Source organism: Stegostoma tigrinum, chromosome 33 (assembly GCF_030684315.1).
Source record: "Stegostoma tigrinum isolate sSteTig4 chromosome 33, sSteTig4.hap1, whole genome shotgun sequence".
In the NCBI taxonomy this organism is placed as follows: Eukaryota; Metazoa; Chordata; class Chondrichthyes; order Orectolobiformes; family Stegostomatidae; genus Stegostoma; species Stegostoma tigrinum.
Window position 1 is genome coordinate 22,279,630 of NC_081386.1, and position 16,320 is coordinate 22,295,949.

The 16,320-nt window shown below is 41.7% G+C and overlaps 1 protein-coding gene across 1 annotated transcript in view; it reads right to left on the reverse strand.

The window, feature by feature from the left end:
• Positions 1 to 15,401, reverse strand: part of myef2 (myelin expression factor 2) — a 30,042-nt gene extending 14,641 nt beyond the window's left edge. The window contains exons 1-2 of the mRNA XM_048562767.2: positions 15,230 to 15,401; positions 405 to 610 (exon numbers count right to left, since the gene is read on the reverse strand). Coding sequence (XP_048418724.2) covers positions 405 to 610; positions 15,230 to 15,312 — 289 coding nt within the window. The 5' untranslated portion in view covers positions 15,313 to 15,401. The remainder of the gene's footprint in view (positions 1 to 404; positions 611 to 15,229) is intronic.
• Between the last annotated feature and the right edge of the window lie 919 nt (positions 15,402 to 16,320).

Below are 16,320 nucleotides of genomic sequence, written 5' to 3' on the forward strand. Positions count from 1 at the left end.
GACAGGCAAGTAAAGCATATGAATTAGCAAGATGTCAAGCTCTTAAAAGTACTTTTTGTTCCACTTCACAAGATAATTTTCATTTTGATGCATAATTGATTTTAACATTACAGATTAGATCAAACATGATAAAAATTGCATATATTTACTTCAAAGATCAGCTTTAACATCTTCCCTGATGTTTCACATAAGCTAAATGTTTTAAGGCTAAATTCAAAGCATAAAAAAGGGTATGGTCTCATTAGTGTCAACTCAATCATTAATGTAGAAATTTCTCCAATTTTTATTATGCTTGCTACATCATCAGTAAACTTAAAACAATCCTTTAAAACTTTAACAGATAAAATGCTAGATTGATTTTGGAAAGTACTGTTATTCATATAAAAACTTCTTCCATAAATTACCTTTATCTCGCATAAGGTCTTTAATCACTTGCCACTTTGTGTCGTATGGAATATTGCTGATAAACACTCTGTTCCGGTTATAACCCTTTTTGTCTCCATTTGTTGCCTTCTCTTTCAAATATGGATGAAATCTATTAGACTTTGTGTTTCCTGTGGATTTTTCTTTCAAACTTGAAGTCTCTTCCTTTGGTGGCTCATCCTCTTCACTAGGTATTAAGGAAAAATACGTTAACTGAACACAAAGCTATTCAGGTGCTTTGAACAAAGCCATTTGTCTCAAATGTCAACATATTAGTACCTGTCAACCTATTAAGAGCTAGTTCATACACACTGCAAAAGGAGACAAAAATTCAAAGCTTTCATCTTGCACTCATTCACAAGGTGACTCAAGAAGCTGAGGTGAAAAAGTGAGTGTTGAGACAGTATGAGTAGTAATTAATGAGGCTGTCCTTGCATGGAGGGTCAGTACGATCAGCTGTCAACCTGAATTGAGACCAGACAGGTATATTTGGATTGATCAGGGTATTGCCGTGGGAATGCAGCAGATATTAAAGTCATAGAGCCATACAGCAAGGAAACAGACCCTTTGGTTCACTTCATCAGATATCCAAAATTAAGCAAGTCCTATTTTCCACATTTGACCCATATCCCTCTAAAATGTTCCTTTTCACATACCCATCTGGAAGACTTTTAAATGCTGTAATAGCACGTGCCTCCGCCACTTCCTCTGGCAGCTCGTTCCATACACGCACCACCCTCTGCATGAAAAAAGTTGCTCGTACGTCCATTTTACATCTTTCCCCTCTCACGTTAAATCAATGCCCTCTAGTTTTGGACTCCACTACTCGCAGGGAGAGAGAACAAACATTGGCTGTTCATCCTATCTATTCTCATGATTTTATAAACTTCTAAAAAGGTCACCCCTCAGCCTCCAACACAGAGAAAATAGCCCCAGCCTGTTCAGCCTCTCCCTGACATCTTACTTGTAAAACTTTTCTAAACTCGTAAGTTCCACAACATCCTTCCTACAGCATTGAGACCAGGACTGAATGCAAATTCCAGAAGTGGCCTAATCAATGTTGTGTGCAGCTACAACATGACCTCCCAACTCCAATACTCAATGTACTGACCAACAAAGGCAAGCATACCAAACTCTTTCTTTACTATCGTGTCTACCTATGACTCTACTTTCCAGATCTACAAACCTGCACTCTAAGGTCTCTGTTCAACATCACTCCCCAGGACCTTACCATCAAGTGTACAAGCCCTCGCTGATGTGCTTGTCCAAAGTGCAGCATCTCACATTTACCTAAAATAAACTCCATCTGGCAGAGTCAAACATGGGTAAGGAAGTCTCCTACTGATTACCACATACAGTCCTTGTGGAGATGCAAGTCCATTTTCACCGAGAATACCCTGCATTATGTTGCACGGCACTTTCATCGTGCTAAATGGAATAATCTTCCAACAAATTTAGCAACTCAAAGCACCTGTGGGCCAACAGAAGCGGGATGGTACTCCAATACAATCAGCAACTTCATGGCCCAGCACATCCCTCACTCTACAACTACTATCAAGCCAGGGGAATAATGGAGTTTCCAGGAGGGCATGCCTTGAGCAGCACCATGCACAGCTAAAAATGAGGGGTCAACCTGGTGAAGCTATCAAACAAGACTACTTGCATATCAAACAGCACAAGCAGAAAGTGACAGATAAAGCTTAGCGATCTCACAAATAAACAGATCAGATTTAAGCTCTGTAGCTCTGTCACAACTTTGAATGGTGATGGACAATTCAACAACTCACCTGGAGGAGGCAACTCCACAAATATCCCCAGTGATGGAAGAACTCAGCAATTCAGGGCAAAGACAAGATTGAAGCTTTCGCAACTATCTTCAGCCAGAAATGCAGAGTGGATAGCCATTTTGGCCTCCTCCAGTGATGCCCAGTATTACAGATGCCAGTCTTCAGCCAGTTCAATTCACTCCATATGATATCAAGAAACAGTTGGTACTGCAAAGGTTATGTACACTGGCAATATTCTGATGTTGTGCTCCAGAACCTGCTGCTCCCCTAGCCAAGTTCTTCTTGTACAGCTACGACACTGGCATTTACCCAACAGTGTGGAAAATTGCCCAGGGTACGCGCTGTGCAGAAAAAGGAGGGCAAATCCAACCCAGCCAATTATCGCTCCATCACTCTACTCTTGATCATCAGTAAAGTGATGGAAGAGGTCACGAACTGTGCTAGCAAGCAGCACTTTCTGAGCATTAATCTGCTCAGTGCCACCCAGTTTGGGTTCTGTCAGGGCAAAGAATACAGGCATGGATTATTTTCTAAATGGTGAGAAAATTTGCAAAGTCGAAGTGCAAAGGGATCTGGGAGCGTTGGTCCAGGATTCTCTAAAGGTTAACTTGCAGGTAGAGTCCGTAATTAAGAAAGCGAATGTAATGTTGTCGTTTATCTCAAGAGGGTTGGAATATAAAAGCAGCGATGTGCTTCTGAGGGTTTATAAGCTCTAGTTGGGTCCCATTTAGAATAGCCCTGGAGCATGTCCAGCAGAGATTCACATGGATGATCCTTGGAATGGTAGGTTTAACGTATGATGAACGGCTAAGGGTCCTGGGATCGTACTCATTGGAGTTTAGAAGGTTGAGGGGAGATCTAATAGAAACTTACAAGATAATGTATGGTTTAGAAGGGGTGGACGCTAGGAAGTTGTTTCCGTTGGGCGGGGAGACTACGACCCGTGGGCACAGCCTTAAAATTGGGGGTTAATTTAAAACTGAAATGAGATGACATTTCTTCAGCCAGCTGTGGAATTCATTGCCACGGAGTGCAGTGGAGGCCGGGACGTTGGACGCCTTCAAGGCAGAGATTGAGAAAATCTTGATCTCAGAAGGAATCAAGGGCTACGGGGAGAGTGCAGGGAAGTGGAGTTAGAACATAGAAAAGTACAGCACAGTACAGGCCCTTTGGCCCACGATGTTGTGCCGTGGAATATTCCTAATCCAAAAATAAAATAACCTAACCTACATTCCCCTCAATTCACTGCTGGCCATGTGCATATCCAGCAGTCGCTTAAATGTCACTAATGACCGCTTCCACGACTACCACTGGTAAACTATTCCATGCACTCACAACTCTCTGGGTGAAGAACCTCCCTCTGACGTCTCCTCTATACCTTCCTCCTAACACCTTAAAACTGTGACCTCTCGTGGCAGTCAATCCTGCCCTGGGGAAAAGTCTCTGGCTATCGAGTTAGTATTTAGTTCTTTGAGTCTGCGTGGATAGTCTAAAAAGCATTTTACTCTCTCCCGGTAATCGTGTGTTTACCAGGTATAATCCACGTAGCCTGCAGATCCCCGGATACTTAAGGACAATTTAGCATGGCCAATCCAGTTAACCTGCACATCTCTGGACTGTAGGAGAAAAGCGGAGGACCGAGGAAAAACCCTCTCAAACATGCGGAAAACATGCAAACTCCATACAGTCACCCAAGCTAGAAGCGAATCCAAGTCTCTGGTGGTGTGAGATAACAGGGCTAAACTCTGAGCCACCATGCCACCTGATACAAATATCAACCAAAATATAAGCTGGAGATGTTTGGATTTGTTACAAGCAAGGAATGAAAGTGGCTAATTTTCACAACAAACTTTTTCTCCATATGCAAGTCTACTGTTGCTGGACATGATAGTCTGAAACAGGAAATAACAGTTTCACATCATCTTTATTTAAAGATCAGTAACATTAAACAGTGAGTGAACAGTCACATTTCAGCTAACTTGTATTAACTATATAAGCAGTAATAAGAAAAAAAAAAATTGCAAACAGGCAGCCAAACCTCAGATGGCTGTGAAGAAGACAGACGAAGCGAGTAGTGGGCAATGGAGTTTTGAGCAGGGACCACAAAATAATAGCTTCATTTTTCCCAATTGTTAATTGGCAGAAATTTCAGCTCGTCCAGTACTGGACATCAGGTAAATAATCTGATGATTTAGAAACAGTCAAGTCAAGAGAAGCAGTGGCAAGGTCCAGCTAGGTGTCATCAGCATATATGTGAAAACATGTGATACTGGAAGGTGTTGACAAAGAGAAAGGTTGTCAAGTTAATAATCTTTCAAAAATCCAAGACCTTAGCTCAATTTCACTCTCCACAGATATGACCTGACTTGCTGAGTATTTCCAGTGTGTTTAGTTTTCATTCCAGATTTCTAGCAACTCCAGACAAGCAATCCCCTGGTTGTCAATGGTTCCATTCTTAAGTTTGTAAGATAATTTGTTCACAGTCAGAACATAATGCAGGACGATGTAAAGTCATCATTTCTATGTACAGAAAATGTTAATATATCGGATCTTTAAAATTACACCTGTGTGGGATCATATTCGTAAGTCAGACCCCTTGCATTCTGTTTCTCAAATCTGGGACCCTCTGCATTCTGTTTCTTGATTATATATAACACAGTTAGGAAGGGAAAAAAACTTAAGCAAAGGAACACAGAGTGGCGAGACATGGAAAAGGGAACGACAAAAACCTTGACAAGAATATTAAAGACAAAGGTCCTTTGTACTTGCAATACTGTAAAGGTTAACAAACAAAAAGGCAATGGAGAAACTAAATTAAATCGAAGACTAACAAATCTCCAAGATTCAATATCTTCCACCCGAGGATATTAGGCACAGAAGGTGAAGAAATTGCTTATGTTTTAGTCACAATCTTCCAAGTTTGCCTTGGTTGCCTCAGCTGGGCATGAGGCCATAAGATACTGGAGCTCAAACTGGCCATTCATCCCAGAGTCTGCTCTGCCATTTGAAAACAGGTGACGTTTCTCAACCTCATTCTGCCACCTTCAGCCTGCAACCCTTGAACCCCTTACTGATCAGGCAGCTTGGGTTCTCTAGAATACTGACAGTTAAGGAATGATTTAACAGGGCTGTTCAAGATGACTAGAGGATTTGATCAGGTGGATATATTTCTACGAGTGAGAGTCCAGAACAAGGTGGAAAATAATTAAAATTAGGACTGCACATTGAGGAATATAGTTAAAGAAATACTTGCACAAAGGTGCAATTTCTACAGAGTTTAAGATCATTTTTCTTTAGGACTTTAAACTAGTGATATGTCAGTTTGGTCCGTTTGTGAAGGAGTTTAATGATTAACTTATAAGTATTTCTGCAGCCACATTTCCAAGACACACTTTCTGAAATGTAATAAAGGCTTGTTTCCATTGGGTGAGATTGATGAGAAAACACTTGCACTTCGGGTTTCAGTTCCAGAACTGTTCATCTGGCATAAAGCAAAGACTAAGCTATTTTCGGCTCAAGAATTTCAGAAATCCTGACTGAAGCTGGATGTGTCAGAAGTTGCTCCTGGAGTTGGTAGATGGTTCAGAACTACTAAAAAGTGTTTTTGCAGAGTACGCAGCTTAGTTTAGGCCAGATGTGTTTGGTTAAAACCCAGGAGCTATTTGAAGACCAAACTCAGCTGTAGAAAGATTCAAAAAACAAGAGGCTCTCAGAACTGGGCTCTCATAACCCACATGTGAGAGAAAATGAATTCTCTCTGGTGAGAGTACTGTAGTCGTTTTGGGATTAAAGGGATTGTATTTTATTAATGTCCTTCTCTTGATTCTGAGTAAGAGGTGGGAAGAAATGGAGGGAAAATATCATGCTTTGCTTCCACCAAACTTCCAGAGGAACATGCTATCACAGGGTGTGCAATAAGCTAAACTTATGGTCCGGCAGCAAAGCAAATTTTATTTCCACAGCTGTCCCATCAACAGGAAAATACAAGTTCAACATGTCCATGTCCTCAAGACTCTTGGGCTACTATTGTCTCTTGTTTAAAAATAAAGTTAATTACTTGTTAATTATTGCAGTTTAACTATTTACAGTCTGTCCTAGAGAATTGAAACGATATTGGCTAGGACCTTAACAATAAAATGGACATATTTTCAAATTTGCTTGTAAAGTAATCTTGTCAACTATCAGCTGGTGCTTTATTAACATGATTTTTATTTTTAAATTAAAATGAAAACAGATAAGCCTGAAAATGTGATGTAAAAGCAGTACTAGAAATATTCAGTAAGTCCATCAACATCCAACATCAGCAAAGAACAAATCTGTGCATGTACAGCACTTTGATTTTGACTTGTGTGGTCAACAACCTGCCATTCAGCTATACAAGTGCTTCCTACAAAGGGCTCTCTGTTTTAATTGAAATTCATTGCAGCTAGTTTGAGGTATTTTCCTCGATTTCCAAATATTAGTCTTTCTTCCCAAGTTTTAGGAAAGATGTTACACATATATTGACCATCCAGAATTATAAAAGCAGAGTTGATTCAATATCCAAAAGGCTGCAACCAACTCAGGATTGAGCAACTTCTCAAGAGCATGGCACCTAACAATTTGCAACAGATTGCAGAAAACAATCAAAAATAGTAATATGCTGAATCACAGCTGCTTATATTTTTATGAAATGTTGGCAAAGCCAGAGTTGCATCAGGAATAGTCACATCAACAGTACAAGTTGGGAATCAGTGACTGACAGAAAATCAAATGACAGTGGTAAGCATTATCTAATTTACAAATGGTGTATTATACTGCAGCAAACTGACTGCTTAATTTTTCTGCCAACTTCCATCCCTCAAGATCTTCTCAGTATCACAGATGCCTGTCTTCACTCATTAAATATCAAAAAATACTGGATACTGCAAAAGCTATGAACACTGACAACATTCCTACGATAGTTTTGAAGACGTGCTTCAGAACTTACTATGCTAGCCAAGCTATTCTATTACAGCTGTAACAGGCATCCACCCGACATTGTGGATAGTTACCCAAGTATGAGCCATTCACAAAAAGCAGGACAAATCCAACTCAGTCAATTATCGCTCCATTAGTCTACTCTCGCTCATGAGGAAAGTGAAGGAAGGTGTCTTAAACAATGCTAAAAGCAGCATTTGCTCAGCAATAATCTGCTCACCAACAGATAATTTAGGTTCCTCCAAGGCCACCCAGCTCCTTATTACAGCTTAAGGTCAAACTTGGTCAAAACCACTGAATTCCAGAAGGTGAGGTTAGAATGACTGCTCCTAACATTCAGCTGCAATTAACCAAGTGTGGAACAAGGAGCCAGAGAAAAACCAGAATCAGGGGAAAGCTCGCTGCGGGTTGAATTCCTACCTAGCCCTCAAGGGCTGATGCTGGAGGTCAATCATTTCAGTTCAAGAACATCTCTACATGCACTCTTTGGGATAGATATTTTCTGATTAACTTACACAGGTATTATACAACTCAAGAGCAAGTGGGACTTGACCCCAGGCCTCCGATCCAGAGATGGAACAACATGATTACATCACAAGTGCCCTAAGTTTGTTCCTCAGGGTAATGCCTTAGGCTCAAACATCTTCAGATGCTTCATCAATGATCTTCCAGCCATCATAAAATCTGAGGTGGGGTGACTGCATAATGTTCAGAACCATTCATGACTCCTCGAACAGTGATGTAGCCCACGTCCAAATGAAGCAAGACTTGGACAATATACAGGGCTGACAACTGTCAAGTAACATGCACATTGCAGTCCGAAAGAAGGGTAATACCCAAAACATTGACTGATCCTTTCCTCCAGATGCTGCTTGGCCTGTTGTGTTCTTGCAGCCTCCTGTTTGCCTACCTTGGATTCTAGCATCTGCTGTTTTTTTGTCTCATGTCACACAATGCCTGTCAATGGCAATCTCCAGTAAGAGACTATCGAACCATCACGCCTTAATGTTTAATGGCATCACCATCAGTGAACTGCTGACCACCAACATCCTGGGGGTTATCAGGGCAGAAACTAAAGCTAGACTAGCCGTATAAATACATACAAATAGCTACAAAAGCAGATCAGAGGTTAGGATTACTGCAGCAAAAAAAATCACCTCCTGACTCCCCAAAGTCTGCCCACTATAGACAAAGTACAAGTCAGGAGCACGATGTAGTATTCCCCACTAGCCTAGATGAGTACAGCTCCAACAACTCTCAAGACACTTGACATCATCCAGGACAAAGCAGCCCACTTGACTGGTCCCACATCCACAAACAGCTACCCTCTCCACAAACAACCCTCAGTAGCAGTGTATAGCATCTTTGGGAATCACTGCAAAAATTCACCAAGGATCCTTAGACAGCAACTTCCAAACCCATGACCACCACCACCTAGAAGGACAACAGATACATGGTAACACCCCACCTGCGATTGTTACCCCCAAGCCACTCACTGTCCTGATTTGGATACATATTGCCATTCCTTCACTGTTGTGAATAATTGAAGGGTTAGAAAGGGTGTAAATGGTTTCAGCAGGACAGGGGAACACTGTACTGAAAAATTAGTGAAGTGCATTAGGCTTTCAATACCCAGAAAAACACAAACAGATAACTACTCAGCACCAAAAGTCCAGTCAGGATGCTAATGAAATCACGTGGCATCTTCCTTATCTGTAACAACAAAGTGTGGAGCTGGATGAACACAGCAGGCCAAGCAGTATCTTAGGATCACAAAAGCTGACGTTTCGGGCATAGACCCTTTGTCAGAAATGGGGATGGGGAGAGGGCTCCGAACCAAATAGGGAGAGATGGGGAGGCGGATCAAAGATGGACAGAAGAGACGACAGATGGAGAGGAGTGAGACAAGCCAAAGGTGCGGGGACGGAGCCAGTAAAGGCGAGTGGAGGTGGGGAGAGAGGGAGGGGATAGGCCAGCCCAGGAAGGACAGGCAGGCCAAGGAGGCGGGACGAGATCAGTAGGCAGGAAATGGAGGCGCGGCCCGAGGTGGGAGGAGGGGACAGGTGAGAGGAAGAACAGGCCAGAGAGGTGGGGACGAGCCGGGCCGGCCCCGGAACCCAGTGGGGGGAGGGGAGTGCCCATCAGCCATGGTTTAAATGGCGGAGTGGACTTGATGGGCCAAATGGCCTTACTTCCACTCTTCTGTCTTATGGTCTTCTGGCCACTCAGCTTGCGACCTCATTGCAGGCCTGGTTCAAACATGGGTACAAGAGCTGAATTCCCGAGTGGTCCTTAGAATTCCTAGAGTGTAGAAACAGGCCATTTGGTCCAACATGTCCATACCAACTCTCCAAAGAGTATCCGACCCCGATCCATCCACCTACCCTTTTCCTGTAACCTTGCATTTTCCAATGGCTAATACACTTAACTACCAAATCATTGAACGTTGTGGGTAATTTAGCATGGCCAATCCACCTAACTTGCACATCTTTGGACTGCAGGGGGGAAACTGGAGAACCCAGCAGAAACCCACATAGATACAGGGAGAATGCGCAAACTCCAAAGGGTAGAATAGAACCCGGGTCCCTGGCGCTGTCAGGATGCAGCAGTGGTAACCACTGATCCACTGTGCTGCCACTTGATGCGGTCCCGAACCTCAAGGCTGCATTCAACAAAGAGTGCTTGCCAAACTAGAATCGGTGGGAATCAGGAAGCCAACTCTCTGTTGGCTGGAGTCATACCTGGTATGTAGGAAAATTATTGTATTTGTTTGAGATCAGTCATCTCGAGTTTTGAGAAGATTTATAGCTCAGGTTGAGGTTCTGGATGCAAGTTTGCTCGCTGAGCTGGAAGGTTGGTTTTTAGACATTTCGTCACCATTCTAGGTAACATCAGTGAGCCTCCGAGGAAGCGCTGATGTTATGTCCCGCTTTCTATTTATCGGTTTAGGTTTCCTTGGGTTGGTGATACCATTTCCTGTGTTGGTGATGTCATTTCCTGTTCTTTTATCAGAGGATGGTAGATTGGCTCCAAATCAATGTGTTTGTTGATGTAGTTCCGGTTGGAATGCCAAGCTTCTAGAAATTCTCATGCGTGTCTCTGTTTGGCTTGTCCTGGGTCATGTCGTTTTGTGGCTAGTTTGGACAAACAGGCAGAAAGCTAGCCACCAGGATACATGAACATCAACTAGCCACAAAACGACATGACCCACTATCATTCGTATCCTTACATACAGATGAGGAAGGACACCACTTTGATTGGGACAACACATCCATCCTAGGACAAGCCAAACAGAGACACGCACGAGAATTTCTAGAAGCATGGCATTCCAACCGGAACTACATCAACAAACACACTGATTTGGAGCCAATCTACCATCCTCTGATAAAAGAACAGGAAATGACATCACCAACACAGGAAATGGTATCACCAACCCAAGGAAACCTAAACCGATAAATAGAAAGCGGGACATAACACCAGCGCTTCCTCGGAGGCTCACTGATGATGTTACCTAGAATGGTGACGAAACGTCTGAAAACTAACCTTCCAGCTCAGCGAGCAAACTCCCATCCAGGATCAGTCATCTCAGCAGAAGTCTATCATCTTCAACTGCTCCAATGATCTTTCATCCATCACAAGTTCAGAAGTGGGGACATTCGCTAATAATTCGCACCATTCACAAATACTCAGATACTGAAGCAGTCCACATTCAAATCTGGACAATATCCAGGCTTGGGCAGGCAAGTGGCAATTAACATTTGTACACAAAAATGCCAGGCAATGACCATCTCCAATAAGAGACAAATTAACCACCACCCCTTGACATTCAATGGTGTTACCATCACTTAATCCCCCATTTTCAAAATCCTGAAGGTTACCATTGTCCAGAAACTCAACTGGACTCGCCATATAAACACAGTGGCTATAATAGCAGATTGGGATGCCTGGTCAGTGCAGACGAATTGGACTGAAGGGTCTATTTCTGTGCTGTACGGCTCCATGACTCTAAGAGTGGAGGTCAGGAATACTGCAGCGAGTAACTCACTTCCCTACAACCCAAAACCTTTCGAACATCTACAAGGCTTCACACGTCAGCAGTGTGTTCCCCATTTGCCTGGATTGGTGCAGGTCTAACACTCAAGAAGCTCAATATTATCTAGGACAAAGTAGCCTGCTTGACAGGCATCACATCCACAAGTAGCCACTCCCTCGACCACCGACACTCTACAAGATGCACCGCAGAAATTCCCCCAAGATCATTAGACAGCACCTTTCAAGCCACAACCATTTCCATCTAGAAGGACAAGGGCAGCAGAAAAACGGGAACACAACAACTGTAAGTTCCCCTCCTCATGAATCATCATCCTGACTTGAAAATATATCACTGTTCCTTCACTGTCACTTGGCCAAAATCCCTTCCAAGGCCATTGTGGGTCTACCTGCAACATATGGATTACAGCAGTAGCTCATCACTACCTTCAAGGGCAGCTGGGGATGGGCAATAAAAGCTGGCCAGCCAGCAATGCCCAGGTTCCACAAGAGAATAAAAAAATTGTGCAGCTTCAAGCATGCACAAATGAATTACCCCAAGGGTACTTTTTTCCTCTCTCAGCGAGATGTTTCCTTGCTGAATTATCAGGGCAGGCTGAATGAATGTTTAGATTTAATGGGACTGTAGAATTATATGGTTCAGAAGAAGGCCAAACTTCATATCTCACTGATGATTTTAAATTGGTTTCTAGTCTCATTCTTTGCACAGTCCTAATTATACAATGACACATTTCCAATCGCAGAATCACATCATATAGTGGACATACTTTTCTCAGGTTTGCAAGCACAAGCTCATTGAACACAAACAGTACACTACTTGCTGCAAATTATCAATGAGGCGTGCTGAGAATTACACCAAAAAATTCAAGATCACTGCACAGTCATGCATTTGCATATAGTAGAAATTCCATATATTCAAAATAGTTCCTGTTTTATGTAGCCAAAGGGAGCTTGTATACACACCTTTTTTCGTGGAACTAAAAAAGGTCTGCCGCATTCTCATATCAACACCCTGACCAGAATCTATTTGGTCTAAGAATTAAGATGAACTGTCCTTGCTGTGTCCCCATGCCAGTGATAACCCAACCAACACTTTCTTTTCATGCTGTATAAATTGGTGTCCCTTTTGTCTTCCCCAACCAAGTCTGATTTCTTGCATACTCGCTACGCCAAAGCGCATGACAAAAACCTTAGAGTTTGTGTCTCTTTTAGTAAATGCTATTTTTAAATAATTGCTTGGTAGTATAAAAAGTAAGATATTTTAGTAATACATACAATAAGAAAATAAATTACAACTTTACACAACATTAACAAGTTAATTAAACACACATGCATGTTCCAGACAAAAATGAATTCCTTCCACAACAAATAGAATAAGTGTAGACCAGGAAACAGTTTTGTGATTCAGGAGTTAAAGCCTGTTCTTGCCCCTACTCATTTCATCATCCTTCTTTATTTATTACAATAAATCTTAAAAACAGCCTGGAGTATACAAGAAATAGAAACAGAGATAGGTCATATTGCCCTTTGGGTCTGTATGATTATGGTTAATTGATTAGCTCAACTCCACCAACCCACACTATATCCTTAGATTCTCTTAGTATCCAAACACGTCTTACATATATGGAGCATTTATGGCTCCATTGTACTGGAAAATTCTGAAAGAATGATCACAACACTTGCAAATCAAAAAAATTCTCCTATCAGTTGCAAATGGTTAACATCTTATTTTGAAGTTTGAGATTCCTAAGCTGGGCAAATATCTTTCTAGTACACACCCTGCTGAGCCCCTTAGGAATCTTATATTTCAATCTGATTTCCCATCAATATTCAGTATGAAAGAACATAATCCTTGTCTACTCTGCCATTCTTATAGAACAATCTATGTATTCCAAGTACCAGTCTAGTCAACATGCATAATACTCCCTCAAAAAGGCAAATTTCTTGGATAAGGAGTGCAAACTGTAATTTGTTTTCCAGTTGTGGCCCTTCCAGTCCCTTACATAATTGTAGCAGTACTTCTTCACTGTGGCACTGTAACCACATGGTAACAAAACTTAAAATACCATTTGCTTTCTTAATTTCTTCCAATTGAATACTGGCCAGAGGACCAAGTGTTTACAGAGCCCCTTCAAAGTTTTGTTCTCCAACTGCTAACTTCATCTCTCTCCCTATCAACAATCAGAGATTAAACCAGTCTGCTCACAACATGGTCACATTTAACTCTGAAATGAACTGTTGACTTCATTTTCCTTCCACCTAGATTACTGGTAGTGGAAAAAGGCAATGTTTCCATACTTCACCTCGAATGAAGTTCGTCTACTACTGAAAACCTCACTGATACACTTATGTCTAGAGTTGACACACTCTTGGCTGGTCTCGTACATTCTACTCTCTCAACTTGTGGTCACCAAGAACTCAGTTCTGTGTGTTAAGTTGCATAAAATTTTGCTCGCTATCACCCTTTTAGTAGCAGGCTTACACTGGGTCCTGGTAAAGCAATGCTTTGATTTAAAAATTCTAATTGTTTTCAAATCCTCCATGGCATGGCATTCCCTTTCTCAACCTTAGAGTTCTTCCAACTTCACAACCCTTTGTTATATCCTTAAAATTCTAGCCTCAAAGGATCTTAAAGACAGATTGTCTCTTTAATTTCACATTCAAATGGGTCACTTCTAATATAGGACATCTGCAGCTTGACTGTGTTGATCCTGCAAACGGGCTGAAACCACCAACCTTTTAACTTGGAATAATGCTATTCACTGAATTAAGCTTTCATCTTGTAGGTTAGATTGTTGGTGTGCCAACAGGATGGAGTTAGAGCCAGTTATCATTATCTCAAATTTTAAAATCAAGTTAAGCCTCATAAAAACAAGAGGCCACAGCTTAGATTGCTCACTTTGACTACACTAAATTAGGTGTTTTCACAGGCTGAACTTGGAATTATACCTTTAAAATTTAAAGATGACTGTAAAATCTGTAAGCCATTGAATATAATAATTATCCAGCAGCTTGCTGACACCAGGTTTTACTATTAGCTGGAAAAAGAAACAACATTTCAATGGAAGTAACAAGGAGACCTAATGTCAGCTAAATTCATTACTATAAATTGGCTGTTGGATAGAAGCTATTTTTACCCTTGTAAATACTGTACAAATCACGTAGCAAATACAATTTGCATTGGAATATCTTTCTACAATCAATTGTGGAGCATGTTCTCACGACTAATACTACTGTCAAAGTGCCTTCGTGCAGGCTAAGGAATACTTTACTTCCGATAGGCAGTTTTGTTCAATAGTAATTATATTTAAATATGTAAAACGTTTACCAAGAACCACGTGCACACTTCTTTGTTAGATACACAACGAATGAAACAGTTGCAGCAAATCCCCAAAAAAAGGAAGATATTTCGAAAATGAACAGGAAAGGCTTAAATTTAGGTCGTGAGTGATGTACAACTTAGGAACTACTAAATACATTAACTCTTGCCCCAACTTTGGAGAGGTATCGTTTAACTGTTTTCAAAGAGACAATAATTGTACAAGGCTATAAATAATGTTCCCTTCCACCACACTGTTTTAAACAACCACAAATAGTTCATATTTCCATAGTGCAACAACTCCCCCTTCAAAACAGGGGGAATAAAATGCGTTACACATAAACTACAGCGTAAAAATGTAAGGTTAAAAACACCAAATTTTCTGGCGAAAGCCTGCGAGAAAACAGCGGCAGCAGAAATCTGGAGCAAACTGCCCGACAAAGCGAATCTCGTTAATTGTAATCGGGGGTGTTTATATTTTTTTAAAAAACCCCGGCTTCTTGACCGAGAACAAGCTTTGGGAGGTCCGACACAAGCCGGACAGTGGGGCCAGGACAAACGAGAAGAATTATAAAACGAAAGGCGGCCGACGGGGAAAACGGGGTCTGAGCGGAGAGTCTGGCCAAAGGGCCTGAAGCCGGGGGCCCGCGCGAACCCCGACTGCGCGGCAGGATGCGAGAGCGTTCATTACATTTTAACGACCGTCTCGATTACTTCGTGCTGAGTATTTTCCAGATTCGGCTCTGCCCGCGGGCCCTCTCTCATCTCTTCCATGGCGAATTGCCCCAAACGGACACTCGGCAAATCCACCACACGCTGTCCGAGGTCAGGGCCTTTCAAGAACGAACCGCCACGCAGCCTCCGCCCCGCCCACTCTCGCGATAACTCCCTAGCCCTTCACTGGCAACAATCAACCCACTCCCTAAACTATCCAGAGCCGTCTCCTGCTCTCGTTTAGAGCACAGTGCATCAAAGGCTGCCAATGAGGTTAAAACCTCTCGGTGTGCTTGACAGGTTATGAAAATTCGACACGTTCACTTCATTTGCAAAAGTGACATGCCACTGGAAGAATTTCTCCCGTCAGATGTATATTCTGAAGAAGTGAAGTATCAGTGGACTGGAATAACAAGGTGTAAAAGCTGGATGAACACAGCAGGCCAAGCAGCTTCTTAGGAGCAGGAAAGCTGACGTTTCCGGCCTTCAGGGTCTAGGCCCGAAACGTCAGCTTTCCTGGTCCTAAGATGCTGCTTGGCCTGCTGTGTTCATTCAGCTCTGCACCTTGTTATCTTGGATTCTCCAGCATCTGCAGATCCTATTGTCTCAGTAGACTGGAAACTTTTTTTTCCCTAACAGACCTGCTGAATTTCCCCTCTTTCTGTTTCTGTGTGTCACTGAAATAAAATTATTTGGTTATGCATCTTATGCAATGTCAGCTTTGGTCATGTCATTTATTTACATAAAAAACAAGAGAACTGCAGATGCTGTAAATTATTTATGTAATTTTTACTATGAATAAAGTATATTTTTTAATTCAATGCCTCTGATCATATGCTGTGCATTTCCAGCAACTCATTTCAATTTTGCCAGTGAATAAAAGGTTTGACATCCAGGTATGCCAATTTCTTCCATTGTCCAACTGTAAATATTTTAAGAATTATATAGAATTTATGTCAAATAAAGAATCTGTTAAAAAGCTATGACAAATGGCAAAATACTACTTCAATTTTATTCAACACTTCTTGGGGTCAGAGTACATGAACAGCTGTCCATAAAATTTGTACA